Source organism: Sinocyclocheilus anshuiensis, unplaced genomic scaffold (assembly GCF_001515605.1).
Source record: "Sinocyclocheilus anshuiensis isolate Anshui unplaced genomic scaffold, SAMN03320099.WGS_v1.1 scaffold452, whole genome shotgun sequence".
Lineage (NCBI taxonomy): Eukaryota > Metazoa > Chordata > Actinopteri > Cypriniformes > Cyprinidae > Sinocyclocheilus > Sinocyclocheilus anshuiensis.
This window is the reverse complement of record NW_015555719.1, coordinates 73331-90594: the sequence shown is the minus strand read 5'-3', so window position 1 is coordinate 90594 and position 17264 is coordinate 73331. Positions and strand designations below refer to the sequence as shown.

The 17264-nt window shown below is 36.7% G+C and overlaps 1 protein-coding gene across 1 annotated transcript in view; it reads left to right on the top strand.

The window, feature by feature from the left end:
• The window catches only part of znf292a (zinc finger protein 292a), a 52095-nt gene that overhangs the window by 15679 nt on the left and 19152 nt on the right, over positions 1-17264 (top strand). Inside the window, exons 4-5 of the mRNA XM_016465514.1 lie at positions 7760-7895; positions 8044-8246. Coding sequence (XP_016321000.1) covers positions 7760-7895; positions 8044-8246 — 339 coding nt within the window. The remainder of the gene's footprint in view (positions 1-7759; positions 7896-8043; positions 8247-17264) is intronic.

Sequence of the window (17264 nt, the reverse complement as noted above, 5' to 3'; positions counted from 1 at the left end):
AAAAATTCTACTCTGCTGTTTTCAACATAATAATAAATGATTTTTGAGCAGCAAATCAGAATATTAGAATGATTTCTGAAGGATCATGTGACTGGAGTAATGATGCTAAAAATGAGCTTGGAAATCACAGGAATAAATTACATTTTAAAATATTTCCTAATAGAAATCAGTTATTTTAAATAGTAAAAAAATATTTAGGATCAAATAAATGCAGGCTTGGTGAGCAGAAGAGAATTCTTTCAAAAACATTAAAAATCTTACTGTTCAAAAACTTTTGACTGGTATGTTAGCCTATAGTTTGAAGTTACAGATATTAATAATTAATAAGGTGAGTCTGAGATGTTTGTTTGACAGTGATTTCACACTTCATGTTTGTATGAAGGCTAAATACAAATAAAAGGTGAACATTAATTTATTTGTGCTGTTTTTTTTTTTCTAAAAAAAATTTTCATAAGTTTGTAGGTAAAGACATCTGTTGTGGGCATTCTTGGCAGTTTTTATAAGGCTTTTTTTAATAGTGTTCATATCGATATCGGAATTATATCGTATCGACCGAAATTAAGAAATATATTGTGATATAAATTTGGGCCATATCGTCCAGCCCTACTCACAGGGAGCATCTGTTGGAAGGATACTTTTATCCCTTTCTGATGAGGAGGAGATTGGAATCTGGCGCCTCTCCATTCCAGATATGTTATTGGCCACTTGTGTCTGAGGTGGCAATGGTGTTGCCTGCCCTAGTGTGGAACTCATTTGCATATAGTGGAGTACAAATTAAACAGGCCCTGTTTACACTTGGTTTTTATTATTAACCCTTTAGGCACCAGGGTTTTTTGGAAAAATGCTGGATTTTGACTTCAAGATTTCAAAAGCTTGTGGCTTGAAAGCCCTCAATTATATTGTAATGTTGAATGGCTAGGGGGCCCGCTGGGGCAATTTTATAGATAAATCAGAATTAGTATCATTGATACTGGCCTTCAGTCATAAAAAAGATGCCATTAAACAAATATTTTAAAATATACGGTCTTTATGTTGTTTGTACATTAATTTGAAGATTGCATGTGAAATTATTGCAATATAACAGTATATTTAAAAACTTTATTTATTTATTAATTAGTAATTTTTTTTAAATCGATTGAAAGCACTAGTTAACCTTTTAGGCACCATGGATTTTTTGAAAAATGCTGGATTTTGACATCAAGATTTCAAAAGCTTGTGGCTTGAAAGGGCTTAAAGATAGAGATCTAATGTAAATTAGAAAAATGTTGGGCAAGTTTATGTGGGGTGTACATATACTCATCTAATTTGCATATGACGTCATCAGGGGGCGGCCCTCTTGAATGTCATAATATTCAGGAAATAATAGATATTGAATTGATGTTTGAACTTATTTGCATGTTGTTGTTTTTTACACTTTGAATAGAAAGGTGACGTCATTTTGGTCTAGAATCGAAGTACTACATGTCTGCCATCTAGTGGTAGGGAATACAAATGAGATATTACACCATATTAGGAACTACAGTCTATTTGATTAAGTATGACGTCTTGTCGCAATTTTGCGACTTTGGGTTAAGATGCGTTTTGGTCGATCGGATCACAAGTGGACAATGGAGTCACATACCCGTTTACACCTGGTGTTTTAATCTGTCTCTTCTGTCCACTTTCGACCACTTCTGACCAGATTACCCCCCGGGGTGCTGATTACGTCAAGAGGAGGGTAAATGGGCAGATCCCTCTGTCAGCATCAAAGCACGAGTGGGAGGGCTAAAGTTATCGCGCACTCATCATCTCATCTCAAACACAATGCAGTATTGCAGTTACAGTAGGAGTCGTAAAGTGTTCTCTGTGTTCTCACTTTTCTTTTCTGTGTTCTCACTGGATGTCAATCCATGAGGATCCATTGTTTCTTTTTCATGTTATCGGAAAATAATACTTCTGATTCGGCCTATCAAAGTTTCAATCCCGTCTGATAAGCTCACGTCCTTGTACGTCTCGTAATGATTACACATGTATTAGGTCTGTAGGTGGAGAGTAGGCGGTCTTTTGTGGCTGCTCGAACACATTCGACCACATCAGCGTCTACACCACAAAAGCAATCCGGTCAAATGCATTTTCGACTACCTCTGGAAGTGGTCGAAAGTAGACAAGCTCAAAACGTTTCACACCCCGTTTACACCTGTATTTAGCGTTGTCCACTTGTGATCTGATCGACCAAAACGCATCTTAATACCAAGTGTAAACAGGGCCACAGTGTCTTTAACATTTTACCCATGCAATATTTCTTTACCAAACCTCTTTCAAATGATTACCAACATCATGGGGAGCAAAAGAAGTCCAAACATAATAGGGAACGGTTGAACTGTCACCTGTTCATACAATAATATGTTAATGATTGATTACAAATAATCCATTTATAAATAACATCTGCACATTTTTTTAAAAGCCGTTTTACCTCAGTTCTTTTTGACAGTCCATACTCTTCTTTTCATGCAATCCAGATTTGTGTCCACTCTCAGGTTTTCTTTCTTTTTTGGGCTTTTCTGATGACAAAACAGAGCAAAACACGCTTTTTGCTAGACATTGTTTGTTTACGTTCATGTCGCCTTCTGTCTAGTCCTGCCGTATCGATGACAGCTCGCACATCGTTTAAGATAGTAAGCAAAGAATGGTCGGGTAGCAACGTGTAGTCTGACATGTTTTTTGTTCACAACATGATTTTAGGAGTCAAAACTCGCATATCGTAATCAACAAAAATTGTGTAGTCTGAACTGGGCTTTAGGAATCGTTAAGGCCAGCTGTTCAGCTTGGCTCATAGTTTTCAATCAGTTCCACCAAATACAGTGGAGCCATGCCATTCAATGGTTTATAAACAAAAAAACAAATATTAAATTAATTCTATAATGGATCAGCAGCCATTTTAAAGAGTTCAAGACAGGAGTAATATGGTCCTTCTAAAAGACTAGCAGCAGCATTTTGATCCAGTTGAAAGCGGTTAAGCAATGATTTATTAATACCAACATATAGAAAGTTACAGTAACTTAACCTTGTAAAAACTAAATCACAAATAGCGTATTCCAGATCATGCATGAACAAAAATGGTTTACCTTCGCTATTAATCTTAGATGATAAAAACAGGACTTAGGCTGGCCACACACTAGACCAGGGCCGCATACAGCGCTATTGAGCCACTCAAAATTACCGCAAGGGAAATTCCCTCACCAGGGCTATTCAATTAGTTTCATTTGAGGGCCGGATTATTGAATTGAAAATTTGAATGTAGCCAAGGGTGAGGTGGGCCATCCCGATCTCTTTTTGGGGGGCCTATAAAATTAGAAATTAAATTTGAATGCATATTCAGCAGTAAAAGCAACTAATATTACCAACACCAACATCTATAAAAAACATTAGTGCTGTCTGTCAGTCGAAAAAAAAATGAACTAATTAATCAAATTTTTCTGTAATTAATCATGATTAATTGCATATTAATATATTGTCATAATTTCACATTGAACCTCCAAATTAATGTAGAAACAACTAGGGCTGCACAATTAATCGAATTTCTAATCGTGATTACAATTATGGATGCCACAATTAAGTCATCGTTCAAACCGGCAATTAATCGTTCAAAGTCCACTTATGTTATTCTGCGTGCTTAAGATGCGTTTTTTTCTTTCTACATGTTATCTTAAGGGGGTTCCCCATTATTTTAATTTTAGTTTTAGCATAAAATTTTAATACCATTCATATTTTTCCTTTTTTATAATTTAAAGGCAGTTGCATCAAACAATGGTATAAACATCATTCAATATAAATTGTGATAATCGTAATTAATAATCGCAATTACAATTTCAAGGAATAATCGACAGTTATGATTTTTGTCATAATCGTGCAACCCTAGAAACAACCCATATTTTAAATGTTTAATGGCATCTCTTTACTAAGTAGCCTATTATTAACTAATTAATACTGCTACTGATGTCTCGATTAATTGCATTTTCATCTCAATTTTAGCCATTAATTATAGCCATTTAACATTATATTTTTAACATTATATTTTTAACATTTAGTAGGCTCTGAAAAACATAACTTTTAATTGAAATGAACTTAAAAACAATCTTCACATAAACTATAAATTGTATTTTATAGTTTTGGCATAATTGTGTGTTTTTGTCAGTTGAAGAGCTACTAGCGCACTGTCTGAAGTGGCTCAGTGCATGCGTACAGCAGAACCTACAGTCTATGAGCAGAACGCGCAGCCTTTCAAAATATACTCCATTTGATAATCATCTTCGTCCACTGTCTGCGCTATTTCTCGCCAGAAGTTATGACAGATAACACTGCCTTTATACTCGTTGAAACTAGAGTTGTGGATATCTCATAAACCCCTCACACAAGCGCTTGTCAACGCTGCCGTCTATTGATGTTGCGGTCTCCGGTAGGTTGTTGTTGTGGCTGTAAAACAACGGCCCGGGCCAGTGATGCCACCTTGTGGACAAACTAATTAGTGCAAAAACAATTCAAGGTGTATGTGCGACCTGCGTGTCCTCTTCCCTCGGGCCGGATGAAGATGATTGGCGGGCCGGATTGGGCCCGCGGGCCGCCAATTGAATAGTCCTGCACTAGACGATTTTCAATTGTTAACCGATTTTAAAACCATGGCAGACCACAGACATGAAGACGGTTTCAAACGATTTTTAGTCTTATAATCGTCTGAAAGCGCACACTAGATGATTCTTTCAGACCGCGAGACCACACACTTGTTGACTCTAGGAACAATTTCACAGTGACACAAGATCTCACAGAGACTAGCGAGATCAAACTTGACTAGAGAAGAAAAACAAATGGAGAGTAATCAACGTTTTCAGCTGGCTCTCCTGGCACGCGTTCTGTTTCACAGTGAAAACAAAGTATAAAAAAAAATATGGGTGATGTATTCTGCTTTCGTGGCATTTTTGTGGCTGCCAAGTTTCAGCTATAGTAGCACGCAACATCTGGTTGAGGATGCTTGCTTGCTTTCATTGGCTATCACAGGTATCACGTCAGAGGCAGCTAGATCAAGAGTCGTAAATATCAAACATGTTTGATACTGCCATATTTTAGCCATAATTTAATTGTATAAAACGTTTGATATTTATGATTTGAATTCGGGATGCTCCGTCTCGATAGGGAGCAGTTAAATAATTGTAATGACACCATACAATAAAGAATTTTATTTTTTTTATCTTTTGCAACAAACCTTAAATTCGGCCACACCCCCTAATCTTTCAGGGGTGTAATTCAAGCTTAAAATCGGCATTAAAATCTTCTAGTGTGTGGCCAGCCTTAACCACACAATAAATCTGCTTCTCAAATTTGAGATAACTGTTGAAAAAACTCCTAGATTACGTACTTCTAGCTTACAAAAGGGGGCTAAATTGCCCAAATCACACAACTTCAGTTTTATCTTCATTCAGATTTTAAAATTTTACCGACAGCCATAATTTAATTGATTGTACAAAGCCCAGCAAATGACACGGTAGTGTCACAGTACGGTACGTTCGGTAATTGCTTGCGCCGCAATGTTGGAAATATTTCTGTTTTAAACCATGAAGGTGAGCCAATGGATATCACATAAGCAACGTGCAAAGTTTGTGCAAGAGTTATGCTGGTGAACGTCTCAGTCAATTCACTTTGCAGTAAGTGAAACTAAAAACAGAATGATAGAGTAATGACGGAGCATTCGCCATCTGATGCCGCATAATCTCTCAGAGACGACGAGAGACGAATCTACTTCAACATATACTGAACGGTATTAGAGATCGACCGATATATCGATTTACCGATATTTTTCCCGAAAAAAAACTGTATTCGTGCCGTACACATGCGTACCGAACCGAGAGACACGTACCGAAACGGTTCGGTACGAATACGTGTACCGTTACACCCCTACTAAACGGTATATAACTAACTGTTTTAATATTTTAATATTTCTCTTGTGGCCCGTACGTAGTGATAAAAAATGAGAAGAAATGTATTTTGTGTTAAACAGGTTGTTTTTGAAAGTCTGTGCTTGAAATAGGCTAAAGCTTTTTATTTCATTGATTTTTATTGATGACTGCAGTGTTAACATTTTAATTATAAGCCTATAATTCACTGTACAATAGACCTGTTTTAAAATACCTTTTTTTTTAACATTTTAATTGAGGAGTAAATAGCCTAATCTTTTATTATCCTCGCAGCCTGTCAGTTATGCGGTAATATTGTGGGGCAAATTAATTGTAGTTTTAATTTAATAATAAAAGTAACCTCATAATAATAATAGGCCCGATAAAAATAAGAATGTAACAGGCCTACATTAATTAAAAATGACAAATCCTCTTAATATTGCCAGTAATTGTTAACATTTTAATTGAGGAGTAAATAGCCTAATCTTTTATTATCCTCGCAGCCTGTCAGTTATGCGGTAATATTGTGGGGCAAATTAATTGTAGTTTTAATTTAATAATAAAAGTAACCTCATAATAATAATAGGCCCGATAAAAATGAGAATGTAACAGGCCTACATTAATTAAAAATGACAAATCCTCTTAATATTGCCAATAATTGATGTTTTTGCCTATCTCTGGCTATTGTCGATACAAGAACCCAGCAAGGGGAGGTTGTTGCGGGTCCTTTCGCAGTGCGTGCTCTACGTGCCCGTCTGCTACGCCACTGGGCAGACAGCACGTTGCCTGTTATGTCGTTTGGGCTGCCTTGTTGAGCACAGTGGAACTGAGAACATTATATTTCACACACTTTATGCTCTGTTATTTTTCCAAATGTAATGAATGATTCGTCCAACGAATCATTCAGTTTGTAATGTGTACCTAACCAAAAGCCTCATACCGAATGGTTCAATATGAATACGTGCATCGTTACACCCATAGAAGATACACTTGCATATCATCTGCATAGAAGTGATCGATATTAACTGAAAATAATTTATATTGAGAATCATGAGATTTCAAAGGTATCTAAAAATTTGGTATGGTAACTACATGTGCATGTCTGTCTCAAAATCAGCCAAAATCCAAGAGATCCGTGGAGCTGGAGTGTCTGTTTGAGTGCAAATTACTAATGACAAACATTGATTAATGTAAATAAAAATCATATTTGCTTTATAATTACATTTTCATCAAGTTGAAGTTTCAAGTTGTTGACTCTTAGTAGTTTATAATCCCTAGGACATAGACCCCAGTAGGATAGAGTATATATATATAGAATGGCCAAAAAAAATCCACCAATCACTCTTACTATTTTAATAACATATATGCATTAAAATTAAGTATATTTGTACTTTACTGAAGTAAATTTTAACAGGAGTTATTTTACTGGAATAATGTTTCATTTGGCTTTAAATCGACTACAAGGGATGTTAGTAATTTTGTCTTCTCAAATACTCAAATATTTTGAATGCACCATGTCAAGTTAAAATAAATTAGAACCTGTCTCAGGATGCAGTGGACATTTCCATTCGTTTGTGTCTGGTTTCCACCCATATATTACGATATATATGGCAACATTTTTTTGTTGTGTGTAATTGTTTTGCATGTTCAAGGACTTTGAATGTTTAACTTTTAATGCATAGTTAAAGTTTTTTTTCAAGTTTTCAATCACAATAAAACCTTCATTCTTTGGAATTATTGTGTATTTATTTTAACCTTGGGCTTGGCCAGTTAGATGACCCTTTACCACCACAGTGCTTGTATTATGAGTGTGTTGTTGATTTCTCTTAATGCAGATGGCTCATGGCATTCTTCAGGCACATGGAAACTCACAGCTTCACAACCTGTTGACTCTAGCAGAGGAGATTGGTGTGTGGTCCAACGCCACGCTGTGTAGCCTTCTCTCAAGTGACATCATTAATGTACAGAAAGGTGAAATGTATTCTACTGTCTATAACTTTCTTATTTGAATGTTCTATTTTTTCTTATTTCCTTATTTATTTCCATATTTTGGTAATAACATTAATTTATAATTGTACTGCCATTGTTGTTAACTTGATTGAATGTGCGTCTTCCATAGTACATGAGTTTTTATCTCGAGAAGGACCTGAACTACTTCATATGCGTATAAAGCAGCTAATGAAACAGAAGCATATGGAAAAAGCTGCAAGACTAGCTAAGACATGCGCAGAGTTTCCAGAATTTGGAGGCAAAAAGAACTTCAAACCAATCTACCTCGTATGTCTCTGTGAAATAAAGCCGCAAGAAGAACTTATGCAAGAGGTAAGGGTCTTTTAAAAAAAAGTCTGTCTACTTTGCATTATTGCTGAAGTTTAAGCATATTTAGTTTTATTTCTGCTCTTTCACATTTTTTGTTTTATTTGAAATTATAACCAGGCTATTTGTGTTCCTTATGGTATGAGTTATAACAATATAACAATTATAGCTGTATGCCCGAGTGGACTGTACTTGAAAAGTACTCCTCTGTGACAAGTTGCCATTATTTATTGAATTTAGCATTTCGGTAACCTCTTAGGGTCCTTAAAAGGCCTTTAAAACATGTTTGTGTTTAGAACACTTTTTTTAAAAATGTTTTCCAGGCAACAGTCATTCTATTCTTTTATTTTTTTTCCTGACTTTTGCCAAGGATTCTGATACAAAAATATCTTAGTCATATCCAAATATCTTGGCCTGCATGTTTCTGCATCATGTTGGAATCACCATCATGCTTAAAGGGTTACTGTCCTCACCCTCATGCTGTTCCAAACCAATCCAAAACTTTTGTTCATCTTTGAAACACAAATGAGGGTATTTTTAATGCAATCTGAAATTTCTTTCCCTCTATTGACAGTCCATTCCACCAAAAACTTCAGGCTTCAAAAATAAAGAAATAAAAGTAATCCATATAAATTTAGCAGTTTAATCCAAGTCTTCTGAAGAGACATGATCGCTTTATATGATGAACAGATTTAATAAAGGTTTTTATTCTGATATGAACACTGATCAGTGCATCTACATCAAATATGGTAAACACAGACTTGCTTGCTTGATGCACAAGAACCAATCATGTTCTCACACATCACAAAAGTATGACTGAGCTGCTAACATTGTCATGAAATACTAAAATATGTTTTAGGGTTTTATGACCCTTTAAGATTTGCCTTGTGGTCTGTGTTGTTATTAGTTGAAGGGTTAGTTCACCCAACAATTAAAATTCTGTCATGATTTATTCATGTTGTTCAAACCCAGAAGGCTTTTGTTATAAGATTTTTAATATTCTCTCATCCTTGATCAACGCGCATGAAGCTCATCAAACATGGTAAATATGGAAACGCAATTGTACTTTCTTGATGTGTGAGACAAAACCTCATTAGGCTTCTCTGTTTAACATATTTGATGAGCTCTGTGTATGTGCATTGTACATGTTTATATATGAATAAAATCCAAAACAAAATCAGTTCATCATATAAAGCAATAATGTCTCTTTAGAAGACTCAATTCATATGGTTTACTTTTACCAAGTGTTTTTGTACTTTTTGATGCATGAAAGTTGGATGGACAATAATGATGTGTTCCAAGGATGAATGGACTTCTTTTGGGTTTAAAATGAGATGAGAGTGAGGAAATCAGGGCTTCACAATTGTTTTTCCCCTCAAGGAGGGCATTTTAAAAACTTTAAGGGCCCAGTGAAAAATGATCGAATAATGTGTTTTTCCTTAATAAAGGGATATACAAGGATATATATGAAGAGTTTATTTGCAAAAACAAATAGCATTTTTGTAGATTTTCACAAATCATGTTTTTTAATTGTGCATTCCAAAGTAATATCATTCAAACTGCATTTGGGTTGTTTTGATTAATAATAACACAAAAAATACAGGTAACCTGCTAAATTAAAGTTCATTAAAAGTATGTTTTTTAACATAAAAATTAGTTTTTTTTAGCAAAAGCAGATAATTCCTACAGGTTTTTTTTTTTTTTTTTGCTAAAGCAGATAACTCCACATTTAATTTTTCAGTTGGAAACAAAACCAAGTAATTGCTTTGTAATTGCTAAGTTAGCAGGACCAAATGTGTTCATTAGTAATGGTTTGTGTGCATTTTATTTTGTGATTTCACCGGAACGAATAGAGAGTCTCCACAACAGTTAGCAATAGACTGAAGCGCTCCTCTGTGACACCGGCATTAATAACAGCAGCAACGAGCACTCAGCATGATTTTAAAAGCAACACATTTCAGCAGCAGACGAAACTTCTCTCAGCTAGCGCATCTTCGAAGTGACTAGCAGCCTTGTCACCTGAGCTAAATACTGTGCCTGATTCGCAAAAATTGACTTATCGGGTTTTGTTCAAAAACAAAAACTCGCGATGCCTTGACAGTGGACAAAACCGGCTTTTGTGACAAAAAGTATTTAGGGTTCAGAATGTGCTAAGTGTGAAGAATAACGCATGGCAGTCAGTTCATTTTTTTTTTAAACATGGCGTTTATCAGTTTTTGCAAATGAACTCTTCATATACACACATTTAGGCCCTTATATATTTGGACACAGGCACAATTTTTATCATTTTAGCTGCTGACCAAGACATTCAAGTTACAGTTATATAATGAACATGGGCTTAAAGTGCACACTCTGAGCTTTAATTTGAGGGTATTCTCATCGAAATTGGAGGAAAGGTTAACGAATTACAGCTCTTTAATATGTGCCCCCCCCCTCAAGGGATCATAAGTAATTGGACAATTGACTCAAAAGCTGTTTCATGGACAGGCGTGGGCTATTCTTTTGTTATTTCTACACCAATTAAGCAGGTAAAAGGTCTGGAGTTGATTCTAAGTTTGCCATTTGCATTTGGAAGCTGTTGCTGGGAAACCCACATTATGCAGTCAAAGGATCTCTCCATACAAGTGAAACAGACAATTGTTAGGCTTCAAAAACAAAACAAATACATTGGAGAGATAGGAGGAACATTGGGAGTGGCCAAATCAACAGTTTGGTACATTCTGTGAAAAAAATAACAGATTAGTGAGCTCAGCAACATAAAAAGGCCTGGACGTCCACGGAGGACAACAGTGGTGGATGATTGGAGAATCCTCTCTGTGGTAAAGAAAAACCCTTTCACAACATCCAGCCACGTGAAGAACACTCTCTAGGAGGTAGTCATGTCACTGTCAAAAGTGGCTGTGTGTAAAAGTGGTTGTAATTCCTAAGCATTTTATGTTATATTTTTTTCAACCCCTTGAATTAAAGCTTAAAGTCTGCACTTCAATTTCATCTTGATTGTTTTATTTTTAATTCCGTTCTTGTGGCAAAGACGAAATTATGAAAATTGTGTCAGTGTCCAAATATATATAAACCTAACTGTATATATAAAATAAACTATGGTGAGACAAAACATTATGACCACTCATAGGTGAAGTGAGTGTTGTTAATCATCTTCTAACAAGGTCACAATGTGAAGGTCTGGTTAATTTATATGGTAGATGAACAATTGGTAGTCAGTGAACATCAGTGAACTGAACGTCACTGTGGGAACTAGGCACTTCTCACTGTACCCCTCCTCTAGCAACACCATAAAATTCTGGATGCTGTTAGATCTGAAATGATTGACCTGGTCTCATGAGACCAGAGTATTTATTCCCAGAAGTCTATATTTTGTAAATATGGGCCTTGGAAAAAGCTAAATAAGTTTATTGTGCTTTGGCTACAGGTAGTTCTGGTGTGGATAAACATCCATGCATGTCACTTCTGCAGGCTGCATCTTACTCTGTGAGATAAAGTGTCACTCATTTCATCAATTTTGCCAGCTCTGAGACACTTTCTTGGTGTTTCTCCTGCTCTTTTCCTAGCAAAAACTCATCACTTAGAGTGAAGACCTCATACGTAAATTACACTATAGTGAGACAAAACATTATGACCACTCATAGGTGAAGTGAGTATTGTTAATCATCTCCTATCAAGGTCACATGCGAAGGTCTGGGTAATTTATATGGTAAATAAACAATTGGTTCATGTAGTCAGTGTGTGGTGGAGAAATGGTTAGAAATAAAGATCTGACTGACTTTGACAAGGGCCAAATTGTTGGTCCAGACAACTGTCAAAGCATCTGTGAAACCGCAAGGCTTGTGGGGTGCTCCTGCTAAGCATTTGTGAGAACCTACCAAGAGTGTCCGAGAAGGGACCAACTATGATGGGCCTCTGTAGGTGCAGACTGATCAGAGTGCCCAAGAAGACCCTGCTCCGCAGCTGAAAGGCCATAAAATAAGCACATGAGCAATGAAACTGGACCTTGGGGCAGTGAAATTAATCTTGTCTGGTCTGATGAGTCCTGTTTTCATTACATTACGTTTACTTGGATATAATGGCACCAGGATACACTGCGTGAAGATGACAAGCTGGTCGATAGACTGTGATGCTATGGAAATCCTGTTTCCACCATTCATGTGGACGTCAGTTTGACATTCCACCTACCTAAACCTCATTGCATACCAGGTACACTCTTAATGGCAGTGGTATTCCCTGATAGCAGAGGCCTCTTTAGGCAGGATATTGCCCCCTGCTACAGTGCACACATTGTTCAGGAATGGTTTAAAAAAACATAATGAAGAGTTCATAGTACAAATGGCGCTTCACAGTACAAATGGACGATGACCCAAAACATACAACAAAAGCAACCTAGGAGTTTTTGAAGGTAACAAAGTGGAATATTCTGCAATGGTCCATGACTCAGTGGGTCAGTACTGTTTCGCCAGCACAAAGAGGGCCAACAGCATATTAGAGGTGGTCATAATGATTTGGCTTATCGGTGTGTGTGTGTGTATTTTGTGTATATATATCATAACGCCGCCCAAATGTTCACGCAAAGAAAGGAGGCCTAACTTTGATTCTCGCTGTAGTATTGCTGCCGCTGCCGCCATGTTGTGGAGACGCTGTGTGTTTTGTTATGAAAGCGAAACTACTTTGTTTGGCCTTCCAAAAGAGGACACAACTAGAAATCAGTGGTTAAGTTGTATTTACAACACTGTTCCGGAACAGTTCAACCCAAATATTCAGATGTGTGCAGCGCATTTGATGGAGGATGAGGACTGTTTCCTAGGAGAGTATAGCCTACAATGCCGGTGTCTGTTTCTATAAAGTGGGGCAGTTCCAACTTTGCAAGGACAGTCTGGCGCTTCATGACTCACAGCCTGTAAGTAAGTTTTTATATTAAAGAATTTGCCACTGACAATTCAAGTTGTGTTTTGAGCAGTGTAGAGTAGCGCTTGTTGTTTGTCGTTTCTCCGATCACAAATGCAGACATGGTTTTATGTTTATGTTTACGCAGCGCGATACGCAACGCAACGCGTAAATAGACAGTATAAGTCATTATAATCAGTAATTATGTCCCCACTGGATGCAACTAATGCCTCGTTTATAATGGTTTTTACTAGTTTTGTCTCGTCGCGCATCACAGGCGCACGCGCATCACCAGTGCACAGGCGCTCGTCGCACACACGGCATCACAGTATGGTAAGGGGCGTAACATTTCCGTCACACGCTTGAGGTATTCGGCCAATCACAACGCACTGGATAGCTGGCCAATCAGAGCACACCTCGCTTTTCAGACTGATGAGCTTTGTAAAAATCTACGTGTTTCAGAAAGGGGGGGCATACAGGAAAAACAATAATGTACAGTATGTGGAAAATAATGTGTTTTTTTTACCTTAAACTGCATAAACACATTGCATTACACCAGTTACACAAAATAATGTTCTTTTTAGCAACATCATATGAACCCTTTAAAGTATGTTCATTTATGCACTCAATACTTGATCGGGGCTCCATTAGCACAAATGACAGCATCGGTAAGGTGTGGCATGGAAGCGATGAGCCTGTGGCACTGCTGAGGCACTATTGAGCATTCAGGTCGTCTGTATTGTTGGATCGACTGTTTCTCATCTTTCTCTTGAAAATATCACATAGATTCCAAATGGGTTTCAGGTCAGGCATGTTGGCTGGCCAGTCAAGCACAGTAATATCATGGTCAGCAAACCACTTAGAAGTGGTTTTGGCACTGGAAAAGGAAATCAGCATCTCCATAAAGCTTGTCAGCAGATGGAAGCATGAAGTGCTCCAAAATCTCCTGGTAGACGGCTGAATTGACTTTGGACTTGATAAAACACAATGGACCAACACCAGCAGACATTACGGCACCCCAAATCATCACTGACTTCGGAAACTTCACACTGGACTTCAAGCAGCTTGGATTCTGTGCCTCTCCAGTCTTCCTCCAGACTCCAGACCTTGATTTCCAAATGAAATGCAAAATGTACTTTTATCTGAAAAGAGGACTTTAGACCACTGAGCAGCAGTCCAGTTCTTTTTCTTCTTAGCCCAGATAAGATGCTTTTGACGTTGTTTCTGTTTCAGAAGTGGCTTGGTAGCCCTTTTCCTGAAGACGTCTGAGCGTGTTGACTCTTGATGCACTGACTCCAGCTTCAGTCCACTCCTTGTGAAGCTCTTCCAAGTGTTTGAATCGGCTTTGCTTGACAGTATTCTCAAGCTTGCGGTCATCCCTCTTGCTTGTGCACCTTTTCCTACCCAATTTCTTCCTTCCAGTCAACTGCATTTAATATGCTTTGATACAGCACTCTGTGAACAGCCACCCCTTTCAGTAATGACCTTCTGTGACTTACCCTCTTTGTGGAGGGTGTAAATGATGGTCTTCTGAACCATTGCCAAGGCAGCAGTCTTCCCCATTATTGTGGTTTCAAAGAACAAGAAATACCCGGAATTTATACTGTAGTAATGGTCATTTAATGAAACTCAAATGTAAATATTCTAATATTTTGAGATACTGAATTTTTGACTTTCATGAGCTGTAAGCTCTAATCATCAAAATTAAAACAAAATGTACATGTAAAGAATCTATAATATCTCAAAGTTTCACTTTTTGAAATAAGTTACAAAAAAATGTTGAGATGCACGTGTGTGTGTGTGTGTGTGTGTGTGTGTGTATATATATATATATATATTAGGGCTGTCAGTCGATTAAAATTTTATTAATTACATGTGTCAATTAATCTAATTAATCGCAAATTGCATTTGGCATTTGAAAATACCCCAAAAGATTATTTAAAGCTATTTTTGGGTTAAATGAGAAAGTATTAAGTAGACATTACAAATAGTAGCAAAATTACAAATATTTTATTTGATTCAACATAAAATTTATTACACATACAGTCATGGCCAAAAGTGTTGGTAGTGACATAAATTTTGTGTTTTGCAAAGTTTGCTGCTTCAGTAATTGTAGATTATTTTTCCACATGTTTCAATGGTTACTGAAAAACAATAAGCATATCATAAGTTTTAAAAGGCTTTTATTGGTAAAAAAATAATGATTATATAGAGTCAATATTTACAGTGTTGACCCTTGTTCTTCATAACCTCTGCAATTCGCTCTGGCATGCTAGATATTAGCTTCTGGGCCAAATCCTGACTGATAGCGATTCATTTTTGCCTTATTAGTTCTCCACTCGCCTTTTGAGGACTGACCACAGGTTCTCTATGGGATTGAGATCCAGGGAATTGCCTGGCCACGGATCTAAAATTTCAATGTAATGACCTTCGAGCCGCTTCTTCAGGGATTAAAGTTCCGTCGCTACGACAGATTTCCGTCAGTTCATAAAGACAGTCACTTGCTTCATTCCTGAATGATTCAGCCGTTCGAACGAATCAATTGAATGAATGATTCAGTGATAAAATCAGTGACTTGCTGCCACCTGATGGCAGATTTAGTTTCATTTTTAGTGTATCATTTCATTTATTTAAATCATATTTCTGTATTCAAAATTTTATATTTAAAACATTAATCTCCACATGAATTCATGAATTTAATTGCACTCATGCTACCTCTGAGCCTCATTAAACATCTGAAAATGTACCTACAAGCCACTTTTGTGTTCTTCTGTGTCACCTCTGTAGTACAAATTAATTTATTAATACTAATTTCATATGATTGGTAACTTATTTGTCTTATTCTACTTATTATTATATTGCAGGGGTTAAAGCAAAAAAAAATCTTTGGACTGAACAATTTTCTTCGACCAAATCCCATTCCTCAGCCATACCTGTCACATACCCAGTTTAAGAGCAGTTTTTTTCTTCTTGTAATTAGGAGCGCTTGTCCTCCTAATTAAAAAATTTAGGAGCACCTTCTGATCAATAATCAAAAATTCTGATCAAAAATTAGCCTTCTTAATACGAGCATAGGCACGGGAAGTGGGGGTGCTGAGGGTGCTGCAGCACCCTCTGTTTTTTTTCTGTGGGTAACTGTTTAACTGTTGGGAATAAAAAAAAATTTCCTGTGAAAAAATAGAGTGTTTATTTACACTAAGTGCAAATAACCCACCTTGTTGGCAGAGGCTATTTACACTAACTCCATCCACCAACGTGTGATTGGGCTAGTCAAGATTACAAAAGACATAAATCGTCAAATTCAGTGGTGTAGATGGTAAAGCGTGTCATGTTCCTTTTGACGCGATCGACCTGGGTTCGAATCTGCCTTTTGGCAAACTTCTTTTTCTCGCTTTTCAAATTTCAAATCACATCAGAAAAGCATTTAATTTTAATAAAAATAAAGGAAATAATCAAAAAGTTGAAGATAAAGTATCGGATAGGGTTAGGGTAGGTGTAGGGAGGGCTTTTGTCCCAATAAGGTGGCATCCATTTAATAATGTGAATTATAATTAAAATTTACACTCAATAAGTTATTATTGCATACTGTTTTATAATGTATTACAATGCTGAGGTGCAGATAATTGCCACTATTTGCAATAAGTAATTTTAACTTAGTATAAATAGAATCTATAGCTATTTGCACTTAGTGTAAATAGCATATGATATCACTAAAAAATACTGCTATTTTCACTTAGTGTAAATAGCATCTATCGCTAAGAAAATATGCTATTTTCACTTAGTGTAAATAGTATCTATTACTATTTGCACTGTGTAAATAGCCTCTACAGCCCCACCCCCCGCACGTACAGCACCCCCAACCTAACACATCTTCCCGCGCCCCTGAATACGAGGTGACATTTGACTCCTTAAAGTGACTAATCTTTTTAAAGGGGTCATATGACGTTGCTAAAAAGAACATTATGTTGTGTATTTAGTGCAATGCAATGTGTTTATGCGGTTTAAGGTTCAAAAAACACATAATTTTTCACATAATGTACATTATTGTTTCTCCTCTATGCCGCCTTTCTGAAACGCGTCAATTTTTACAAAGCTCATCGTTCTGAAAAGCGAGGTGTATGCTGATTGGCC